This window comes from Colletotrichum truncatum, assembly GCF_014235925.2.
Source record: "Colletotrichum truncatum strain CMES1059 chromosome Unknown Contig_0005, whole genome shotgun sequence".
Lineage (NCBI taxonomy): Eukaryota > Fungi > Ascomycota > Sordariomycetes > Glomerellales > Glomerellaceae > Colletotrichum > Colletotrichum truncatum.
In genome coordinates this window covers 2,843,505-2,866,928 of record NW_027222402.1, presented here as the reverse complement: position 1 = coordinate 2,866,928, position 23,424 = coordinate 2,843,505, and the positions used below count along the sequence as shown (strand labels likewise).

The window sequence follows — 23,424 nt, the reverse complement described above, 5'->3', positions numbered from 1 at the left end:
GCTCCGCTGGTCTGGTCCATCCCCCCTCCACGTCCCTCGCTTGAGATCCGACTCCGCGTCGATGCCAAAAAAATTAATAGAAACCAAAAAAACACTCCCACTTCGCCGCCCAGCCTTGCAGTGCACCTCTTTCGGCCTTTCGGTCTCGTTTGTTTCGAGGTCACGGCACGCTCTCGAACTTCAAGCGTCCTGGCCAACTGAGACTATCTGTCACTCGCCGCAGGCGCCAACGAAGCCACGAACTTGCGAAACTTTGCCCTGCGACTTGATGTGAGCAAGACGACCTACATTTGCTCCTTTGTATAGTGTACTACACCCTTTGGCCCATCATCTTGTGCCTCTTCTGTCCGCGCCTTTCCCAGAAACGTCCTGGACCGTCGTCGAAATATACATGTCTAGAACTTGCTACCGCAAAAACAACGTCAACCTCCCAGCAATCTATCGGGAGCCCCCAGTCTCAATAACACGCCTCGCCTTTGCGGCCCGCGACGCCACACCGTTTGAATGCATCCGTCCCTGTATTCCTGCCCTCCGACTACGACGACGTCCTTGACCAAGACACCTACCGATCGCATACCTAATTGGTCAACACAATGTCATGATCGCGCTCTCGAGTTATCGCCGACTGTCTTGATTTGTTGACCAGAGCCAGAGAGTCTACAGGTGAAGGCTTTCCAAGCATGGCCGCCTCGTCCTCCTCCGGCTCTTCTTTTACTTCTTCTTCTCTTGGCCGTCCGCCCTCCTACAGCCAACCCTACGCAAGTCCGCTTGACTCGACGTGGACACCGACTTCGGGTGCCTCAACCATATCAGCTCTTACCTCTGAAGCGTCAGCGCCTCATGCCTCTCTCCGCCCTCTAGATCTCGGTCCTCCGGGATATCAAGCAACTATGTACGATATTGCCCCCGTCCTTCTCCTTCTGCCACTTGCCCATTTCGCCTCTCTACTGGTCCCTCCCAATAGGCCCGTATTTACACTATCCAAACCCGCATGTCCCTCTCTCTGACGCGGCACGGACTCCTAGAACCCTGTTTGAAAACACCCCCAACGAGCGTACCGTCTACCTTGGTCCATGGGAAGTTGTCGGCTCCGAGCAGCGCCGCGTTCTTTGGCAGTGCAGCTACCAGAGCGAACTCCTAGAACATTTCCGTAGCTCATATCCCCTCCCTGTCGTCCATGCCCACACATCTTGAGTCTGACCACTTGTTAGTGCCGTCCGATGTTCCCGCCGACGTATTTCCACATACGCTCCACGCCCGCCACCGGCCATATACGGACCCCTGCGAGCTCGAGCTTTACGTCAGCTTTCGCGAGCCACATCGTGTGAGGTATACCACGGGAGAGGGCAGTGTGATTCACGATCATCTGATGGAGGTTAAGTACGAATTTACGACTGTCGAGAGTTCTTTGCGCTTCCAGGGGGACATCCGACGAAAGGACCTAATCGACTATTTTGACGTTGACGTGGTTTGGTCCGATTTGCATGGACGGACGGACGGTTTTGGCAATGTGAGGGGCATGGGCCTAGTCCAAAGGCTAAAGCTTTGGAGAGATCGTTACTCTACTTACCACTCGTTGACCGTATTTGCCAACCGCGCCGGCGGTCGCCAACATCGGGAATACGAGATACACAACTTTGAAGGCGAGCTGCGGAATCGTGACGACCGGCACCGCCAAGTGCGTCTCACAGTTCGTGGTAGTAGGCGCAGCAGTGCACCGGATAGTAGCTCGTCGCGTTCGCGGTTTACGTTTTCACACCGCATGCGCCCCAGAGTTCGTTCCGGTTCACAAGGTGGCGGATCCAACTCTGAGGCAATTTTATCATCGGGCACTCTTGATATTCGCTACCTAGGTATTCAGTTCAGTAAGCGTGAAGGTATGGCGGACCTCTACATTCCACATGGCAGAGGCCACTTGGTAGTCAAGTAATGCCTGCTCTGGCATCATTGTGTTCGGGATGCTGACGAGCCTGAAAAAGATTATCGCAGATTCCTCGAAAGCTGGGTTGTCGCACACAGTTCTGACAGCGAATTCCACGGCATCCCATTTCCACCGCATCACGTTGAACTACCATCCCCACATATTCTTCCTGGCGAGATGTTGGAGCTTCCATCACCGGACAACTCCAGGGCCCTGCAGCCAGTTCTCGAACCTCCGGATTCATACGAGTCAGATTCCACGCCGTAAACAGCAGTTTTGGTTACGATGATAATGCAGGATACGAGTTAAGTATCAAAGCGGACGGGAACCACATTTGTCAACCGATTCTTCCTCTCGCCAATGATACCCGCTGCATGATACACCTGATGTGGCCTTCGGGTTTTCATGATGCGTGGGAGATAGTGCAGAGGCCGAGCAAACAGTATCCGGGATCTGGCGACAGGTGAGTCTAGCCGCTTGGTGCCCACGGAGAAAGCGGTTAGAACAGTCAATCGCAAGTGGGCTGTCCGAATCATAACCGTGAGGAGGGGTGTGACAGTGGGTAGTGGTTCCATGCAACCACCATTTATAGGATATCGCCATGACCCGGAGTATTGAGCGCACTTGTCCAAAAGAAAGAAAAGATAGGAACAAGAGAAAAAGAAAAAGTGGTATGTCAGTCTATGCGGACATGGTTGAATCCGTTGCGCCAGGTCTAGGCAAGGTCAGAACGTGGGCAGGTTTGACAGGTTTGACAGGGTACCTTGTAACCCACCAGTGCAGGGAGGCGGGGCAAGGTACGGCGCGGGGTTCCGACGCTGTCAACATACCTTACCTGCTAATGACAGCGATGAGTGGGTCTTGCGGTCTGCGGCCTAAAGTGGCATTGTATTAACGTCACCATGCTTCAGTATCACCTCAATGGCAGACTGTCAGCACTCGGTCGACTCAGCGGGTTGCGTCAAGTGCACCACCCACTCTTGCCTCAAAACCATCCCACCGCCTACCATCCACTATTCGCACTCGTCATAAAATCACCTCAGATAATTTCAGCTTCCTTGACATAAACGCCAACGCGTCGGCCCGACATTCAACTACCTGGTTCCCAGGCTTGGATCGGAATAGACGACACTGCTGTCTTCAGGTATAAAGTCGAATTGGCAGAAGCCTCGAATGCTCCTAAGGCCAATTTCCACCTCGGAACAAGTCATTACACTGCGAGACAGGCACACACACACACACACACACACACACACACACACACACACACAGACAGACACATACAACCCCTTCCGCACGAGAAGCCACATCACAACCTATTTATTCCGTAATGAAGGTTATCCTTGCCATCAACGCAGGGTCCAGCTCTGTGAAGATTTCGGTCTATTCTGCCGAGCCCAAGCAATCACCCCATCAGATCGCAGAGACAGTCGTCAGTGGCCTGACAGCCCCACCGGCCCAAGTCTCATATACGCGCGGTGGTGTTGAGGTGAAGAAGTCTGAAGATCTTGAAGACAATGTGGCGACCCAAGACGACGCCTTCAGAGTCCTTCTCAAGACACTGATTGATGATCCGGAACTACCACAGATCAAACAAAAAGACGATGTTGCTCTGACATGCCATCGCATTGTCCATGGTGGTGATTACCCCTGTTCTCAGATCATCACCCAAGACACATACCATCACTTGGAGGAGCTCAGTGACCTTGCCCCGCTGCATAACGGCCCTGCTCTCAAAATCGTCAAGTCATGCGTTGAGCAGTTACCGGATGCTGTCAATGTTGCATGTTTCGACACACAGTTTCACTCAACCATTCCCGAGCATGTGCGGACCTATCCCATCAACCAACAAATTGCCAAGAAGAATCACCTAAGGAAGTATGGTTTTCACGGCATCAGTTACTCTTTCATAACCCGGTCCGTCTCCGGGTACCTCAAGAAAGACCCAAAGGAGCTGAATATTATCGCCCTTCACCTGGGAAGTGGTGCAAGCGCGTGCGCAATTCGAAATGGCCAGAGCTGGGACACCAGCATGGGGCTAACCCCTGTGGCTGGGTTACCAGGGGCCACAAGGAGCGGGAGTGTAGACCCTAGGTAAGGGCTTCCGTCGAGGTGCCATCTTATTCAAGGATAACTTGACTGACCACAAATGGCTGTGTAGCCTTGTATTCCACTATGCTAGTGATGTTGGGAAGCTGTCCCCAAACTCGACATCAGAACTGCATCTCACGGAGGCCGAGGAAATACTCAACAAGCAAAGTGGATGGAAGTCTTTGACAGGGACTACTAATTTTGGCGTCATAGCTGCCTCGGACGAGCCAACACACAAACTCGCTTTTGATATTTTCGTTGACAGGATATGCGGCTTCATCGGTACCTATTTCGTTGCTCTAAGTGGCCAGGTTGATGCTCTTGTTTTCGCTGGCGGTATTGGCGAGAAAAGTGGCAAGCTGCGAAAGCGAGTAGTTGAACAGTGCGCCTGTCTAGGGTTCACCATTGATGACGAGCGTAACAGCGAGAAAATTGAGTCCACTGTACAGGAGGTCAGCAAGCAAGAGTGTAAGTCCCGGACGTTGGTGTGCCGAACGGATGAACAGTTTGAAATGGCAAGACAATGCACTGAGAAGGACGAACTCTGGTCGTGACGGCAAGCCGTGGCGTTATCAGAGGCAAGCAGAGAGCCAGCTGTCGACTTGGGTGCAAAGTTAAAGAGGCATCGTTCCAGATAACACGGAAGCCATTGACGTAGGAGGGCCGGGCACACGGCAAGCTGGACTGAGACATTCACGAAGGCCAGGGGAGGCTGGTTTGTTGGTTAGACTAAAGAATATAGACGAAAACATGATGATGGGCTGATTTTAAAACATTCAACATACTTCCCACGCTTCTTCACCTCCCGCCCCTCCATTGACCATCGATCATCGCCAGCCTCTCTCGTTCCGTCAATCAAACCGTTTGCACCATAAGAACCGATAGGGACGACCAGCCTGTAGCAGACGAACAAGAGCATTCCAATTAGTAGCTGTGGTTTCCAGCCGTTCCTGAGCGACATCGAACCCATGCATTCCAGAGCATGGCGATCAATATCAATTTCTAATGCAAGACATCGAACAAGATGTTGACCCGGCCAAATCAATGTGATCTCGGCCCGAAAGAGTCGGCCAGCATCTCGATGCGGATGTTGTTATCCCGAGCTTACATACCTGACTTTGAAGCCGCCGGAGGGGTTCTCTGAGCCAACGAACACCCTTTAAAGAGAAAAACTAACTGGACTGCAGGAAGGGTCGAGCCCACTTTGAAGCTGCAGATATTAGAGGTAAATTGGGGGAGAGCGCACAACAATGTTCGAGACGACCATACATCATCACTGATCAATGAAAAATCGTAAATCTGGAAGATTTTTTTATTCATGTTTGAGATCCACTTCAACAGGCCTAACCTGTGTACGTACCATCTCGGTGAGGAGTACAACGATAAAATCGTATAAGGTATCACCCCTTTCGCTAAGAAGGCCGCGCCTTCTGTCCCATAGCATACAACTTTCCACACAAGGTTGTGAAAAGAGGATTCGAAGCTGTCTTGAACAGCTTTTAAAATCCCAAACGTCCTCTCGCCTTTTTCCAGGGCAAAACTGCAAAGTTGCCTTTGTGCAGGTGTATCCCATCCAATATGAGTGTGGTCCATCCTCCAAAAAAATAAAGAACCGCATGATGCGTCTGCCCTCGACTGCTCATGAATCGAGGATCCGGGTATGTGTACGAAGCCACAGAAAACGCCAACTGAGAATAGTGCCCCCCAAGATTCGGTTGTCCGTAAAGAGAATTAAAAAAGAAAAAAGAAAAAAGAAAACTCCCTCCCAAGTAAGCGCCGTCATTTTTGTTGCCTTGTTCCCACTGCGTGTATGTGCAGGTGCGCCATTCGTATGCTTTGCGACCTCTATCCCATGACCCAATATTGAAATATATGAAGAAAGAAGGATGACAGTGCCGGCAAAAGGTAAAGGTATATGAGGTGTGTATACCGCCACTAGTACTCAAACGCCCTCTCCCCTAGCACCTGTTCATTACTTCGTCAATCATGCAAAAAACAGCATAGACAAAGTCGAAAAATTGTAGGGTATCAAGCAGGTAGCATCCGACTCATTAATCTGAATGGTTTCCGGCCGGTGACACAGTGAACTGGTCATTAAGTCTTGAAGGTGATAAAGAGAACATGTGCCCAGCTGGCTGAGATGTATGCAGCCTAAGCACCTTCTTGACAAGCTACTGCCATAGCCAGGGCGTCCAAGCCGCTGCTAGGAGTCCTTACAGCACTTGGGCGGCTAAGGAGCGGAAGATTTAAGCCGCGCAAGTCCCATGTGCCCTTAGCAGTGACAGGAGAAGGGAGGGGTGCCTGACCAGGCGGGTAACCGCCATACGTTTCCGCATCCCACATGGGCTGATCCCTCGGAGCACGGCTGCTGATGGCAGTACGAGATGATGCGGAGGACGAGCGGCGGCCGGATGTTGAGAGCGCGCCAAGCGAAGATCGTGCAGCTGCCTTTGCTGATGCTGAGGACCGGGATTTATCTTTGTAGTGCGTCTCAAGATGCTGCTTCATGTTATCCGCTCTGGTGAACTTCTTCTGACAACCGTGGAAAGTACATTGGACTGCTTTCTCGGCCGTGTGGATTTTGGAATGCCTGGAGGCATGGCCCGAGGTGGTGAAAGTCTTCTCACATCCATGGCTGTCGCGGTAGCGGCAAGGATATCGCTTTCCGGGGCGTTCGGGCATAGGCGATGTTGCCGAGCTGTCTTCCTCATAAGAATTGGCGCGGCTGTTGTTGGCGTAAGCCGGACGTTTAGAGGGAATTTGGTCGTATTCATCAAACATGTGCTGACCAGAAGGGAAGCCGGTGGCTCGAACAGAGTCATATGAGGTGGGCGTGAGAGGTGACAAGGGGTCGCTGCTGGCGTTGGAATCGTACGAGTCTGATCGAAGGAGTTCGGGTGTATGAGGTGAGGAAGAGTTGCTACGTGATGCGGGATGGAAAGGTTGCGATATGACTTGGTTTGCAGTGCGGTAGCTCAGGCGTTGTGGCATGGGTTGAACGACGGGTTCGTCGTTTAACAGGGAGACCTGGCGGCCGGTAGCGTCTCGAGCATGCATCTTGGCCGGTAATCGATCGAGTGTAAGAACCGGCTATTGTGTGAGAGCCTTCCTAACCTCTATGGCTTAGGAAGGTGCGACAAGATGGAGAGATATATCAGGCAATATCGACGTGCTAACTCTGAGTTGCTAAATGGTCTCAATGTGTCGACAAATAAATGTCAGGGGAATAGGATGAGCAGTGGCTGTGGTGTTGTTGTTGTTGTTGGTGATTGAGGGTTAGACGGTGTTGAGAGAACAGAGTGACGGGGTAAACTGTGTGTAGAGTGATGAGGCGCAGGTAGAGTATTATACCATCCGCTTCTTGGAGAGAGAAAGCTCGGGAGGTCAGCGGGTTTTGGGGGAGGGGTGGGCCGAAGCGAGGTTCTAACAGAGCGTACGAGGGCCGGTCGGCATGGATAGGCGGATGGACTGGATGGATGCAAGCCGTGGTGAATGGAAAGGGTGGATAAGGGCGTGGGAGCTGTTTTGAGGAGGGGGGAATTGGGCATGGGGCATGGGAAAGCAGAATTGCGCACCTTCAGCGCTCACCGGGATGCCGCAAAAAGGGTACGTGGGCTAAAGTACCCGACCTGAGCTGTCCAAGGTAAGACACTAAAAAGCGACTGGGACAACCATGGAAGGACAGGGGTCAAGGAACATTGGAACCTCTGGAAAGGGGGTCCGGCCAAGGCGACCCCCTCTGCGCAACGCCCCCTCGCCCCTCGCCCCGCTGACCCCTCCCCTCATCCCCATTCACACCTCACTCTCACTTCACTCTCACGACACAGCGGGCCCTCTGTTAAAAGCACACCCAGTTCCAATTGCTGGCTCCCAGGGTAGCTCCCCGAGTACTCGCGGCGAGCGGCTACGTACCCCGGGGAGGGGAGGTGGGTCGGGGCCTCGACTTGGGACCTCTGATAAAATTTCCTCTTCTTTTCTTTCAAGTTTTGATTTATTCATTTATTTGTTAGTCCTTTCCTGGCGGCTAACATTGACACCCGACGTTAACATACAGCGGAACTATTGCATTCAAGAGAGGGCCGCATGAATATAGAGAAGTCGAATATGGGCATTGTGGCCTCCTCATAACCAGAAAGAATTTTCACGGCCAGTAGCCCCATCAAACCAAACATTTAGGTTACCAGTTACGAGTTGAGCATTCTATCGTCCTATGTTCCAGGTCCAACTTGGGAGCAAAGGTGGAGGAGGTACGTATCAACTACGACCTCATCATTACTATGTACATACATACTGATAGCACTAATACAGTTCCCGGGGCGGGGCCCCCCATCTCGGTGCTGTGTGCCTGGATGTTCCATTCAGTTCTGGCCCGACCTCACATCGATTTCGATGTGCCAATGCGATCCCATCTGGCTACTTTCTTGCTTTCTTGCTCGTTTGATTACTTGATTGCGGGCAGTCACTTCCTTCTTTTGGCCATTCCCCCCACCTATCTGAAGCGGTGGTAAACCCTATACCGTCTTCTTCCGTGTGCATAGTGCAGTCAAGCTTAAGCTCAGGAGCTGAAGCTCCGAGAGGAAGGTCAGCCACGGGCAGCAAGCGGCTGGGGAAGCCCTTACGCCTCCCACTGTCGTCGACCGAGCCGTCTTTGTTACGAGTTGTTTTATCCGCTTTACGTAGTACTCTGTAACCCACTCCATGGTGAGTTAATGGTTAAACAAGCTCCCGTGTCAGCGAGCCAGCATCGAGCCAATGCAGGCCAGGTCGTCAGTTTTTTTACACGTACTTCTGCGCAAGTCAGCCACACATTATCATGCCACACACAGCACCCTACTCTTTAGGTCCCTGAATTTAACCCTCACTTAACACTATTTCCAGGGTCTCTCAACGTTTTCCGGCTGTTTGGTACAGTCTCGACAGCTCCAAGAGATCTTCCACGAACATACCTCCCTCGACGGCATGCTTGTCGCATCAACAGCGGAGACCTGAAAGTGCCCCAGCGTATTTACTTCTATTGGGTGTCATCTGTTCTCGGTCGGCCCGCATGCTACCTGTCTCCGGCCTAGTAGTATATAGGGAGAGAGGTACAGCTTACAGGCATCGGGAAGGACATAGATAGATCGCGATCGGGGAAGGGGGGGGAGAAAAAAAAAAAAGAGAAGGTACCCAGGCGCCCGTCCACCTGACTCGGCCGTAGCGTCTGAACACAAAAGACCCTGCACGAACCAGAGTGGCCCGCGACCGTGACGTCAGTGGCAGATTGGGCCTGCGACGATATCAGAGTCCCGACCAAGCTGTCTTGGGCAAGGCAGGGTATAGCCTAGTTGTTAAACTAAAGATACCTCTCAAATGAGAGGTCACCCACCACAAATGGGGCATTGTGTTATGGTGGAAAACGCGCCTTTACCCAGGCTTAAGGTAAATGGAGCATCCACTACCCTCTCAAGGCGGCTACACAAGGCTATATTAGCTTGAATGTGTGCTTGCGCGGAGTTGCTGTAAGGGCTAGAGAAGGGGGAGATAACATCGCCAGTCATGGGATGCGACGGTTTCTGGACGAGGTGAAGAAGAGCAAACAACCTGGTAAAATATTTGGCTGGGGTAAAGGGAAGGGAGGAGGGTACCTGACAAACCCCCTACGTTGCCCGCACTCGAGTCTGGTACCTGACCCGACCAGGCAGGCATGGAGAAAGAGGATCGAAGGACCTTTGCCTTCACGCACACCCCTCCCCGGTTCAGTCTGCGTCCCTACGCACGCCCTGCAGGGCGCCACAATACCCTCGTCTGGATGGGAAAATTTCCTCCTACAAATGTCGTCATAAATAGGTCAGGCTGATGGGCAACCTTCCACCACCGCGCGTCCCTTGTCACTAAGCTACTTTCCCAAGCGCAGTTACAGTTGCAATTCACTAAACGGCGTCCGCTCCGGATACTGCGACTTTCCCTCTTGTTTAAGCTGTCCTCAGGCTGTTAGTGTTGTTTCAACCTATTGGCCGAATGACCTGCTATCGCTGGCCCTGCGCATGGAAGTATTCATCTTGCCGAGCCTTCCGCAACTCCAGTTCATTGCGACATCTCAAAAGGTTAACATTGTTTGTTCAGGTCTTACCGTATTAAAGTTCTTGTCCAAGTAGCGGTAAGCAGTTATGTTTGTCGAGTCCAAGCATAATCTCAAGGCATTGCACTATGTTATTCAATCAACGGAGTCGATAGTGATAAGGGATAAGCACGTAGCATGACTTGTAACTTTCTCCAGATGTGTTTCCTGACCGCTGCCGCACCAAGTTTGCTAAACTCAGCAGCGCAGAATAGAAGTCGGAGAACGTGCAGTGTGATGTGGGGATAAGGTTGTCGTAACTAATACTGTTCCTTTGGGTCATGCTGCCGTCATCAGAGGGCAGTTTTTCTCTACCCACTTTTGAATCTAATTCAGAGAATTTACAGCGCCTCCCAACTGGAAGTGACGGGCAAAGCATTAAGAATTTTAAGCATTAAGAATTCGTCGCACGTGCTTGAAGTCTAAGAAAATTCTCATCTAGTCTGCAATGGCCGGAGAAAGAATGAAAATGTGAAAAGCGTGCCAGGGTCCAGCAAGGGCATCATGCGATGTCTGGGGAGGCACTGCAAGCAACAGGCCTTGGGAATGGAATAAATGTTCAACAAGGGGAACGAAAAAAAAAAAAAAAAAAAGGGAAGGGTTGAGGGATTAGCAAGGCCAGCGAGGCAGGGAACTGGCAGGGACTAGCCGGAAAGACTCCCGATGAGGTGGAGAATGTAACATCTTGTGGCGTTGAAGGGTCATTCAACAGGCTTTGTTACTCACTTGACAAGCCGAGAAGAGAAAGAATCGACCGTGATCGAGATCTTTGTCTGTGGCTTGTGTAGCGTGCTGCAAGGCTGGCTGGAAGTAGGGAACAGGAAAAAAAAAAAAAAACAGGGGACGGAGGGATCAAGGCACCTTGCGTGTCCAATAGGCAGGTTCTCCGCATCAGGAACAAAATGGATCATGACCGCCCCATCCACTATGCTGTGATTGGAGTCGAAAATGTGCATCGAGATGGCCGGCACGTGTCTCGCTTACCGTGCGTGGTTAGGTAGAAGGTTGTCCTTGGGGCGCCCTACTATTTTGGCAGTACTATGTAACGATTACCGCCCGTCTGGTCATGGCAAAGGCAGGGTAGTCACTTGATGAAGGTTAAACTACGTGCATCAATCTCAAAGGGTCGTCCGTGCTGGAGCCAGCTGCGGCCATGGCTATGTACGGATGCATAACCAGCCTCAAATGGACAGCCTGTTTTGAGATTGTTTTCGTTGTCGATCAGTCGGCCTTGCGCACACCAAATAGTATAAACCTTTTCAGCCCCCCTTAAGTAAACGTGATGCAGGTGCTCTCACGGACGCGCGGAATAATCGACGAGGAGAAACGAGGAGTGCGGTTCCTCTTTCTTTTGAGTCTATGGAGGAAAATGCGAATTACATTCATCAGCTCGTTGAAACTTATCTTGATCTGTTTGGCCACTCGTACAGACACATTGCTCACATTTCGCTATACTGTGTCAAATCCAAGTCCCGTAACATGGTATTCTTCACAAATGCATCAACGAGTCGTCCATGTTTGAAGTTTGTTTATGAACGCTGTAATTAGCCAGTTAGCCAGTCGGTTACCCTCTCGCCTCTATCTGTATTTCTCACATATGCACAAGCTCAACAGCGGTGTAGCAGTGCAGATGTTGTTGCTAGTCGCTTCCGACGTAGCCCTCCCCTTCACTCGATGGTCGAGTCGGGTTTAGGCCAAATCCTATAGCTCCCCGATTCAAACTTGACGGGCTCCAGGCGCATCATGGGAGAAGAGGTGCAGCAAAGCGCTCGTGTTTTGCCAGTCTGAGTGCAAAGGGTATCATCTCTACAATGATTGACTTCGATGGTTCTATATTGCGGTCACGTTAGCTGAGGCTCTTGCTTCGAATTTAACCACATTCGTAACTAGACAACTGGCCGTGGTCAAAGCAGGTCAGTCGAGAAGGCGATGGGCAAATATTTATAATGAACAATTTGCCGAGGCGTTTCCATCATCCCGATTCGGACTGGTCCATTGCACTGATTGCAGAAAGAGAATTGATTTATACTTAAATAATATATATTTGTATATAATGACTGACATGTGGAGGTTCGCCACAATCTCGTCATTGCCTTTTTACGGAGTTTTCTCCGAATATCACAGACTGTGTCCGTCAATGTCCTCCGCGCGGTGCGATGTAATCGCACCGAACATTGAGAGCAGCTACTGCGTTCCTTGATACCAGGAAGCCAACAAGCAGTATGTAGTATGTGTTCCCTACCATATAGGTTTGCTGACTGCGTCGGTTCTGGGCTATACAATACTATGAGAAGGAGGCAAGCTTGCTTTCGTTCCTCGCCGGGTCTGACACCCTAACAAGTATAGGGGGCACCCCTAAAGACCGCGAACCAATGGCACAAGTGGACGAACAGATGGGACGTGGACCATGGAAGGCTGCCAGCATGACTAACGTCTGGCAGCTAGTCTGAGTGCGCCGTCTATCCAGTACGTACCCGGTGCAGAGTACCCTTCTCGCAGGCACGCTAGCCTAACAGGACGTAAACCCTAGCATGAAAATGGTGAAAGTGAGGCAGGCGGTGCACGGACCGGATACGTTGTCGGCCTTGAGGATTGAGGAAGGATGTCTTGGGTACGACAGGTGCCTGACTGTACCTGTTGCGCAAAGGGCACTTGAAGACAAAATGCGGAGAAGATGCTCCAAAGCTTACTCAGTGAAGCTACCCCAACGAGAAACGTCGTATCCGAGTCATCTCTGGGCTTCCATTTGTAGCTGGAGATAAATCGGCTCTTCCATATCCTCATCAATACTTTGGAGTAGGGCCGGGTTGGAAAGCGCCTGATTAGGGATACGCTAGCAAGTTCCGAGGAACGATTCAGCGGGCTGGCGAAGCAAGTTTTTTTTTTTTCTTCTTTTTGTTTTGCGACGACATAAGCAAAGCGCGTCACAGAGTCGAAGGGTCCTGCAGCTGGTTGCCCTCACCAGTCGACCTTGGAGATCTCGCAATTGGCGGTGCATCGAAACCATGCCATGAGCGCACTCTCTCAAAATGGAATGGTGCGGCCCCGCTTGCTGGCACTGGTCTCCAAATGCCATTGTCACCCCCCATGCTTCCGACCCTTCGTTTGCTGTCTCTCGCCTTACTGCGCTCGCACCCCTTCACCCCCCTGGCAGATTGTTGCCGCCGACTCCAGTACGCCAGTGTCCGACCCACTCACTGATTCCAGTACCATCTGTGCCATCTTTTACACTTCACTTCCTGTCTGAAATGTTCTAACGGACACTGGTTTAGGAAACGGTATCTCTACCCCAGTAGCTGGATCCACACCCCCTTTCGTGATGGCGGAGAAGACCCATAACCCACAACCATGTGGTGGTTAGTAGTCCCTCATCGCCGATTTCTATGGCGCATCGATGATTTCAACCGATCTCCAGGGTCCTAGCTGCCCAGTTAGCCAGAACCGTTCAATCAAATCAGACACGGAACACACACCGATGCTGTTTCTCATCAGTCATGGGGTGCCAGGGCATTCTATTCCTCAGACCAAATCTCCATCCCTGGCCGGGAATTCCATTACATTCACCCAAATACGGATACTGGGGTCGTCTGCCCCCTCCCCTTCTGTCGTCACTGTTGCCCTCTCAACCCTTGGCCTCATGCGATTCCCGCCTTCACCCCCTTCCCTGGACATTAGAGCCATTGAACACATGGATGAACAGCTAGCAGGCGATGTGGTCCCTTTCCCGCCATCCGTACCCTTTGATGTACGTACCTTGCTCTGGTATTCTTCATCAGCTCACCACCACCATACACTATCGAAGAAGTCGCCGCCATCCCCCCAGGAAACCTTGGGCAGTATTCCCGCCTCCTGTCTTTCCCCAGCTTGCGTATCCGCACCCAGGTGCAGTACAGTAGCTAATGCTCGCCCAGCTCGGCGTCCCGCACACACACACACACACACACACACCCCATCTTGACTTTCCCATTCTTCACCCTTCGGTGCACGCATCTACCCCCTCCCTCATTCTCTCTGGTTCCCTCCATCAAATCGACGATTGCGACCCCTAGGGGATCAAGGTTCCTCGTTGTCAACGGGGCCCAACCCACCTCTGCACCATCCTCAGACCCTGAAGACAACGTCGCACCTTGCGCAAAATAGCCCGGCTGATCACAACAGATCACCGATCACGATTGACAGGAACACATCAGTCCGGAGTGGCTGTTCCGGTCGCAGCCTTGCTAGTTGACAACATTCAAGTTGCCGAGCCCTTCAATCAAGGAATCTGTCCACCCTTGCCGCCGTCGCAGCCACTGCCTTAATTCGCTTGCGCAATTCCCGATTGTCCTTGTCCCCATCCTCGTCTCCCTTTCCATTTCATTCCTATCGCTCGGGTCCGGCAGGGCCTCTGGTAGGCCCCATGTCTGGTGTTCTGGCCTTGCTCCTTTGCGCCCGCTGACGTCGCGTCATTTCCAACACACTTTGGTCTCCCGAAGACGAAGTGTCTCCCGCTCCCGTAATTCTGACAACCGACTCCACTTATGCCGGAAACTACAAGGGTGATGGGCTCCCGCTTGGATGCCTGGCACTCAAAGTGCCTGCTTGCACTGAGTTTTAAAACTATGCCGCACCGGATGGATACATTATACATTGGTACCCCTTGGCAAGGTCTGGACGCGTCCGCAACTCAGTCTTCTCCACTCGCAAACTGTGAAGTGGTACCTTCCCCCACCTCAAAATGGAGCTTCGTTATTGGCAAACAGTGTCAGAAGGTTCAGCTCTGCCCCGTGCCGTACAGTGTCTGGCTTGAAGCATACCACGTTGGCGACTGACTAATAGCGAGCTGCAAAATGTTGGCACTTCGCACACTGATACTGACTTGTGAATGGGCCAAAACCAATTGCTCTCAAAACTCCAATCCGTTTTGCCAGGCCATATCGCTCCAACCTCTTGAATGATCTTGATCTTACTGTTGGGATCTCCTAGCTCAAACCTGACCGGTCTGGCTCCATTTAGACGGATGCCTTTTCCCTTCTACTACCGTCCCCTTCACTTCGCATTACAGTTGCCCTCCCATTATCTTGTGATGGTTCGTTCGCGTATCTGTCCCATTTGGGGCACATATTCTAACTGCTGGCGAGCATGTATCAGTGTTGTAGGGCGGGGCGTCGCAAAACGGTAAACATTGGCCAGCGTTGGCCCGTACGCTCGTGAAGCTGAACTGTACCATAGTGTTAACTGTGGCTTGTTAGAAAGGAGGCACCTTACCATGTCCCCTGGGCAAAACTGGCTAGTATGCCGATTTACGATTGGCAATATGTACCATCATCCTCACGTCATTAGTTTCGCATCCCTACGTCTTCCCCGGCTGTAAAATTCACCTCCGGGGGGGCCCGCAAAGTGGTACGTCTTTTGTCCGCTTCCCCAAAGTCTGCTCGGCCACGATTCCGAGTGTCCAGCCAGTAGTGCAATGCCATACGCTATACAGGCTCACCTCAACTGATCAAGGTTCGAATTGCCTTGCACACCCATGCGCAGCTGCATACCTCCGATCTCTAAGCTTGCCATCTGTTCCACGGCACATGAATGGTCTTTAATGCTTATCAGAAGAAGTAGACGTCTGTTGAGGTCTTTAAAGCCGTTGACTTCTAGATATCCGCTTTGCGTTGGTGCTTGAGTCCGATGTGTTAGTTGGTGCGTGGAGGCCTTTACTGTTTTGCCGGCTACGCGGTGCGTAGCCCCTAATTAGATAGTTCTTCACTGCATGGCCTTTCGAACAAGGTCCCTTGTATAGCGCCCCGCCTCCGTAGTGTAGCCTAACGTGCCTGAGGTAAGGCCTCCTCGCAAGTCCTTCCTCCAACAGGGCCCTTCCCTGTGGGCATCAGGACGATCTTTTGGTCCCTGAAGTTCTGGACTCTCTCGCGAGCATGGGTCAGAGCTGCAGCCACAAAGTCAAATTTCAGTGCTACTTTCGAAGCAAAGTGCGAAAGCATGGGATTTCGGGACAGCTGCCTTGAGAGAAGCGTCTACGGTATCAAGAAGGCCATGAGACTAGCCATTACCATGTCCATTTAGCAGCACTTTGTACAGTGGCACTCGAATTGCTTCAGGGTCTTGCGTCCTTCCCTTCCCTTCCTTTCTCCATTGTTACCATAGCGGGGCCGTTACTGTGAGCTGAGGCGCTGTGGCCCCCTCGCTCCTTTCACTCTCACCAACTCTTCCCCTCCCCTCCCCACTCACTTTCTATTTCAAGCAAGGGACAAACCTCTGAGTTTTGCTCCTGGTACGTCATCGTGCCATAGGAATGCATTCCGGCCCCACTGCTCGTTTGGCCGCGGACAAAATTCGCCGAACCTTCTCCTCCAGATGCCGGGCCAACGGGTGCGGTCCGGGCAAAAAAAAAAAAAAGAAAAAAAAAAGCCATCAATCTTCGACATGGGGGAAGGTTTAATGCTAGGCAAATCTCCAGCCGAGAGCTGCCAGCAAACAGCGTCCGGGATCCCGTGGGACTCAAGAAAGAGCTTCGCAACGTACACAATAGCAGTTCGTATCCATCGTTGCCAACTTTCTAGCCTCCGATGTCCATTCGACGCGAAGTCTCGCCTTGGATTCTTTCCCAAGGATCCCAAGACTGAAAAATCGAATAAGACAAGAAAAGGTGACAGGACAAAGCGAGAACGGGGACCGAGGACATCGTTTGCGTTTCATGGCTACCCCGGATCTTAGTTTCCTGCAAACACAACGGTCCAACGCCGCCACTCGTGGCAGCGTGAGCTGTTGTCTAGTGCACGGATGATGGGGTTTGAGCTCAACTTCTTATTTTTATTCTTTAACCTCTCCTCCAACTTTCGTTGGGTCCCCATAGCCTTTACCCCAGAACCAAGTTTAAATCCCACCTTGTCTGGGTGTCCGAGCCAGCTGGCTTCAGAGAGGGACAGGCACAGCGGTGTGAATGACAAGAGAAAAAGAGAGAGAGAGGTGTGGTAAGTGCACGCAGAGGAACAACAGTCAAACTCTGTGTTGTTTAGACGTGAGGAACACCCTTACTTGAACTTTGATAAAAGAAGTAAAACGGGGGTGCAGGACATGTCAACCTATCGTTGGCTCGACCAAAGGAACAAATGGGCCGGGAGCGCAGGGGTGAGAGGAGAGGAAAAAGAAGAGAGAGAGAGAGAAAGGCCATCACGGCCCCCAAGAGCTCATTAAACTCTTGACTGACCAAGGTTCCTTAGTTTTCTTCCACTTCGTTGGGGGGACGAGCACGCTCCAGCCCAACTTTAGGACATCATGCCTTGACTGGGGGAAAGAGACAAAGTAGAGACAGGACGGAAGAGACTTTCCATCGGCTAGAATGGCATAGCCGCACAGAGCTCGTACTTCACGACAGGGACAACAAGACAGCTACGTATATGGCAGCTTATTGGGTAGGTTGCACGGACATGTCCCAAAGATGAAGAGTCTTTTGTGGTGAACATTTACAGGCCTATAGCGTTACATGTAATTCTACATCTCAACTTCCAAAATAGAACCCAGGGGAGGGGGGCTCACCGATTCGTCGCTAGAGAGCTGGTGACACCCTCCCCTGCTCTCCTTCTGCGCAATGATGGTGCTCCCATTCCATTCCTCCATGGTATGTCGATTAAGCCACCTTTAAAACCTGCCCAAAACGCCGCACGCCGAACATGCCGGCCGGGCCTCGCCTGCGGCGGACACGGTTCCTTCCACACCCTCAACTGCCGGCGTGAGTGTTCGGGTTAGACATACTTCCAAAACTCTGGTGATTTTCGGCTTTGTAGCCCCATTTTCTAACGCCCTGATTTTCGATTTTCAGCCGCTCCGCGGGGGTGGAGGCCCCATCTTGCCTGCGCCAGTATCTACCTTTTTGTTTGGAGGTAACTCAGGCTTCTTGAAGCCTCCATTGGACGAGCCGCCCACCTGTGTAAAGGTTCCTCCCTTGAACCACCGGTCTTCTTCTGCCTTCCGCTTACGACTGAGTTCAGCCTGGACCTTCGGGTCAACAAGCTCCAGGCCTTGCACTGGTGTAAAGGCCAGCGAAGATGCTGTTCCCGTGGGTGCTCCCAGCGTCGTGCCAACACCAGATGTTCTGAGGCCCTTGCCACGAAGGTCAATGTTGGAGTTTGCCTGCCCAAACCCTCGAAGAGAGGATGCCGCCCCGTTCATGGGTGTTGCGCCTCCCCAACCTTTGTTCTTGGCACTAAGCTTCGCTCTCGTCCGCTGGTCGATTTGCAGATTGCGAATCCGGCCATCGTTGGCTTGACCTATCATGCCCAAGCCTGCAGTGCCCTCTCCTGTACCGTAACCGACCTCTCTTTCCTCCTTGCCAAAGGCCATCCTGTTCTGCGCCTTGCGCAGCTCCGTCATAGCTGTTGCCTCCTTGGCCTTTCTCGCTCTTCTTCCACCGCGCTTGCGTGACGGCTTGTCGTCAGGGACCGGTAGAGCTCGCGGCCCTTTGTTGGGAGGTGGTTCGGTCAGTTTCTCGAGGCGTTCAAGGCATTGCGCTTTGAGATCCTCCCCAGTTGAGCCATCTGAACTTGAGTGTATGCGGTCTACCCGAGCAGCAAGCAGGAGCTTGGCTGCAACAATCCGCATGGCTTGTTTTTTGAGATCATTGGGGATACCTTGGATTATAGGCGAGTGATAAAGAAATCCTTGTTGCCGTATACCAATGTTTGTGGCCAACCCTGCTGCGCCAGCTCCTTTCTTCGAGCCCCATGCGGCGATATTGCAGGAAGGTGTTTTGGATAGGCCAGTAAGCCCTCCCGCAGCGTTCAACAGCTGCGCAGCCGTCAAAGACCCGATCATAGCAGTCAAATTCGGTGCAAACAGGTTCATGCGCGATTGGACATATTCCGTAAGTATTTTTTTCGCCCTGTCCAAAGATATCACCATCTCGCATGCTCTCTGTACTCGCGCGAGCCCATCTGGAGACATTTCTTGACCTTTGGTTGTTGTAGCTTCTACCGTCACAATCATCAAGGATGGGCCGTCAAGAACCGATCGAAGTGACGCCTTGAGGGGGTTATCCGTAGAATGCTGTAGGGTTTTGATGTTTTCTGAGTCCAGTGGTCCATTTCCCAAGATGGCGACGACCTTTGCATATTCCAGCGGGTTGGTGATGAGCGTCTCAAGCTCCGGGAACCGTGTCGAATAGTGATCCCTAATGTACTTGTGCACGAGCACGATCTCGCTGTCGATAAGGGTCGATAGGCTGTTCGACTGCGTGAGGAGGCGGTACTCGGGATGGTCTTCAATGTTGCCGATTAGCTGCGTTGGGGTAGGTTGCGACTGGTAGTGTGCGATTTTCTGTAGCGTTCCAGTCACGAAGTCAGGACTAGTTCTCCCAAGAGATGATGTAAACACAGCTTCTAGTGATAAAGAGAGAGAGAGAGAGATGTATTCGGGGAAATGAACTAACCTCTAATACGGGTTCAAGGGTTTGCATGAGATTCGCGACACTGCGAACGTCGCTCACGCCGCCTAGTTGCATCTTCTCAACCTTTGCTTTGGCGTCTTCGGCATCCTCGACGGGTTCGACGGCGCTTTTCGGCACACCTCCCATCTCTTCATCATCCTCTTCGTCTTCGCTCTCGTCACCATCCAAATCCATAGCGGTCAGCGATTTGCGGTTAGCAGCCTGAGGCGCAAGGTTAAGGCCCAGAGGTTCATTATCATCTTGCTGAGCTTCCTCCCCTTCGGAGCCTGAATCCTCGAAGTCGTTGAGAAGCTCATCCGCAAGGGTAGCCATGATGCCGCGCGCTTCCGTGGTTAGTTCGTGTTTCGAATGATAGCGTATTTATCGGAAGATGGGTGCTAGGGATGTGTGAGTTTGAGAAGACGATAAGTGATATTTCTCGAGCTTTGCGAGGCTGGATAGGCAACTCGCCTCATGAATCCACTTTGATGACCAATGAGGTTGTGTAATTTGGCCTCTAGCCACGCCTCTCTCTTATCGGTGTGGCTGAGTCCCCGATAAGAGTGCTTTTTCACTACCTTGCGTTCAGCCTCGAGCCCAAAGCAACAACATCTGCGTCACAGTAAACATCGTCGCAAGCTGTCAAGCTTCGAGTCGCAAGCAACGACGCGCTTTTCCCGTTCTCCACAGCATCCAATTCGTCCTATAAGGTTCCACTAGGTTGATCGAAAAGACCTTTTGCCCATCCGAGGTAACGCGCCCGAACGACGTGTCCCGGACCTACCGCGACCATGGAGGCGTCAAGAGGGCCGCCAAAGGTCAAAAACAAGGCCCCGGCGCCTGTCCAGATTTCTGCGGAACAGCTTCTTCGTGAAGCTGTTGACCGTCAAGAGGTTGCATTGCAAGCACCCACCCAGCGCTTTGCAGATCTGGAGGAACTGCACGAATTCCAAGGACGAAAGCGAAGAGAATTCGAGGACTATGTCCGACGGAACCGAGTCAACCTCAATAATTGGATGCGATATGCAGCATGGGAACTCGAGCAGAAGGAATTCGCACGTGCAAGATCGATCTTTGAACGCGCACTCGATGTGCATCCTAATTCGGTTCCTCTCTGGATCAGGTACATCGAATCGGAAAGTAAGTAAGCATTTGAAAATAACCACAGGCGTGCTAACGATTGCAGTGAAAAATCGTAACATTAACCATGCGCGAAATCTACTTGATAGGGCAGTCACTCGACTGCCCCGTGTTGATAAGCTATGGTACAAGTACGTTTATATGGAGGAAATGCTAGGCAATGTGCCAGGTACCCGCCAGGTTTTCGACCGCTGGATGCAATGGCAGCCCGATGAGGCGGCCTGGAGTGCCTACATCAAGCTGGAGAAGAGGTATGGAGAATACGATAGAGCCAGGGATATCTTCAGGGCGTTCACCCTCGTCCACCCGGAACCCAGAAACTGGATCAAGTGGGCACGGTTTGAAGAAGAGTTCGGTACCAGTGACATGGTACGCGACGTCTTTGGCACAGCCGTCGAAGAGCTAGGCGACGATTTCGTCGACGAAAAGCTGTTCATTGCATATGCTCGCTTTGAGGCGAAGCTAAAGGAGTACGAAAGAGCTCGCGCAATCTACAAGTATGCCCTAGACCGACTGCCTCGGTCAAAATCTATGGCCCTTCACAAAGCCTACACGACATTCGAAAAGCAATTTGGAGACCGGGATGGTGTCGAGGATGTTGTGCTCTCCAAGCGTCGCGTCTTCTATGAAGCCCAGGTCAAAGAAAACCCAAAGAACTATGATACTTGGTTCGACTACACGCGGCTCGAGGAGACCGCAGGTGAGCTGGACAGGGTACGGGATGTGTACGAGAGAGCAGTTGCTCAGATTCCGCCGGCACAAGAGAAGAGATTCTGGAGGCGTTACATCTATCTCTGGATAAACTACGCCATTTTCGAAGAGTTGCAGGCAAAGGATTTGGAAAGAGCTCGACAGATTTACAAAGTGTGCTTGGACTTGATTCCTCATAAGAAGTTCACCTTTGCCAAGATCTGGTTGTTGAAAGCCCAATTTGAGATACGGCAAGGTGAGCTCACAACTGCTCGAAAGACTCTCGGCCAAGCCATCGGCATGTGCCCGAAAGACAAGCTGTTCCGAGGTTATATCGAGCTGGAGCTGAAGCTGTTTGAGTTCTTGCGATGCCGAACACTGTACGAGAAGCACATTGAGTGGAATCCTTCGAATTGCCAGACATGGATCAAGTTTGCTGAGCTCGAGCGTGGTCTCGATGACTTGGACCGTACCAGAGCCATATTCGAGCTGGCGGTCAGCCAACCGGTTCTTGACATGCCCGAATTGCTGTGGAAGGCGTACATCGACTTCGAGGAAGAAGAGGGCGAGTATGAGAGGACGAGAGAGCTTTACGAACGCCTTCTTGAGAAAACGGATCACGTCAAAGTCTGGATTAGTTACGCTCACTTCGAGCTCAATATTCCGGAAGATGAGGAAGAGGCGGAAGAGGAAGCACCTATCAGCGACGAGGCAAAGGCAAGAGCGCGCAAAGTGTTCGAGCGCGCGCATAAGAGCATGCGGGAGAAGGAGCTCAAGGAGGAGACGGTCACGCTTCTCAACGCGTGGCTGTCATTCGAGAGAACGCACGGCGCTGTGGAGGACATGGAGAAGGTGCAGAAGCTGATGCCGCGCAAGACGAAGCGCAGAAGACGCTTGGAAGACGACAGCTTCGAGGAGTATATCGACTACGTTTTCCCGGCAGACGACAAGCAAACACAAAACTTGTCAAACTTGCTGGCCATGGCTCAGGCCTGGAAGCAACAGGGAGGAGATGCCACAGCATAAAGCTGTATTAGGGAAATTTTGTTTTTGTATCAATACCACCCAGCGCCAATGTTCTTGGCATGATAACGTCACTGAAAGTTCAAACTGAGTTACCCTACGCGTAAAAGGCTGAGACAAACTGAACTACGTCTCATTCATTGCATTTATGCTCAACAAATCACCTCGCTATTCTAGTCATTCAGTCACGACGTGATTAGGTTTGTAGATAGCCAGTGTCGGGTCAGGCCGTTTTCCATAGGCCTGGCCAATGAAGGGCTACGGGAAGAACGGCTGTAGAACACTTCATCGAGATGAGCAAAAATACCACTGAATAGGTCCAAAGATGTGTCGCCAATCATCATTGCAGCGTGGATGGGGCACACGAGTACAACATCAGTGGGGCAGTTAAACATCTATACATAATGTAAAGGCACAAGATGGGACATGATTAAGACCCAAAAATGTACGATGATGTCATTAGTTGGCTGATTTTCTCAGCCTTCGCGACACCAAGGCGCCACGGTGTGCACGACCCGTCATTCCCTTTTCCAAAGGAGCTCGAGACCTCTTCCAACCAACTTGCAGATGTACACTACGCACGCCAAACGTACCTGGGGAAAATGAGCAATACTGGATTTCGCCCATGTTTACGGAGCTGTCTCTGAAAAAGTTTCGAGATGTATCGAGCACAGCCAAGAGAAAGAGGCATAAACACCAATATTACCTCAAGGACGGGGAAGACATTGAAGTCTAGACAATTCTTCGTCTTTCCTTCGAGACCACCCCGCACCTCCTTGACTCTAGTGTGAACCAGCCATCAGCCAATAAGCCGCTGCTGCAGTTTTGTCCGGCAAACGGGGCAAAAGGACGCCTTATACGTAGCATGATACCTGGGTATGCAGCGGCATCAAGATGCAGTTGAATCAGGCAATCCCTCGCGGAGGCGTTAACAATCCTCTTTTTTTTTTTTTTTTTTTTTTTTTTCCTTTCGTTTTTCACCGAGTCGTCGGATGTCACGGGCTAGTGTGAAAAAACCTGGAGCCGCTAGCCTGCTAAACAGTCCCTAAA

General features: G+C 51.7%; 5 protein-coding genes across 5 annotated transcripts; 3 read left to right on the top strand and 2 right to left on the bottom strand.

Moving 5' to 3' along the window:
- Window positions 1-680: 680 nt before the first annotated feature.
- CTRU02_208841 (acetate kinase) lies at window positions 681-2,188 on the top strand (the record flags this gene model as incomplete). The annotated part of the gene is made up of 4 exons (XM_070205153.1): window positions 681-892; window positions 1,026-1,150; window positions 1,212-1,926; window positions 1,990-2,188. 4 exons carry the CDS (start codon window positions 681-683, stop codon window positions 2,186-2,188), a joined length of 1,251 nt encoding a protein of 416 aa, XP_070061228.1.
- Window positions 2,189-3,251: 1,063 nt separating this feature from the next.
- Window positions 3,252-4,566, top strand: CTRU02_208840 (acetate kinase; the record flags this gene model as incomplete). The annotated part of the gene is made up of 2 exons (XM_036724742.1): window positions 3,252-4,015; window positions 4,083-4,566. 2 exons carry the CDS (start codon window positions 3,252-3,254, stop codon window positions 4,564-4,566), a joined length of 1,248 nt encoding a protein of 415 aa, XP_036583374.1.
- Window positions 4,567-6,163: 1,597 nt separating this feature from the next.
- CTRU02_208839 (C2H2 transcription factor) lies at window positions 6,164-7,069 on the bottom strand (the record flags this gene model as incomplete). The annotated part of the gene is made up of 1 exon (XM_036724743.1): window positions 6,164-7,069. The coding sequence occupies one exon, from the start codon at window positions 7,067-7,069 to the stop codon at window positions 6,164-6,166; it is 906 nt and encodes a 301-aa protein (XP_036583375.1).
- Window positions 7,070-17,915: 10,846 nt separating this feature from the next.
- On the bottom strand, window positions 17,916-19,854 carry CTRU02_208838 (pre-mRNA splicing factor; the record flags this gene model as incomplete). The annotated part of the gene is made up of 2 exons (XM_036724744.1): window positions 17,916-19,412; window positions 19,525-19,854. 2 exons carry the CDS (start codon window positions 19,852-19,854, stop codon window positions 17,916-17,918), a joined length of 1,827 nt encoding a protein of 608 aa, XP_036583376.1.
- Window positions 19,855-20,312: 458 nt separating this feature from the next.
- On the top strand, window positions 20,313-22,377 carry CTRU02_208837 (pre-mRNA-splicing factor CLF1; the record flags this gene model as incomplete). Its single annotated transcript, XM_036724745.1, has 2 exons — window positions 20,313-20,661; window positions 20,708-22,377. The coding sequence occupies 2 exons, from the start codon at window positions 20,313-20,315 to the stop codon at window positions 22,375-22,377; spliced, it is 2,019 nt and encodes a 672-aa protein (XP_036583377.1).
- Window positions 22,378-23,424: the final 1,047 nt, after the last annotated feature.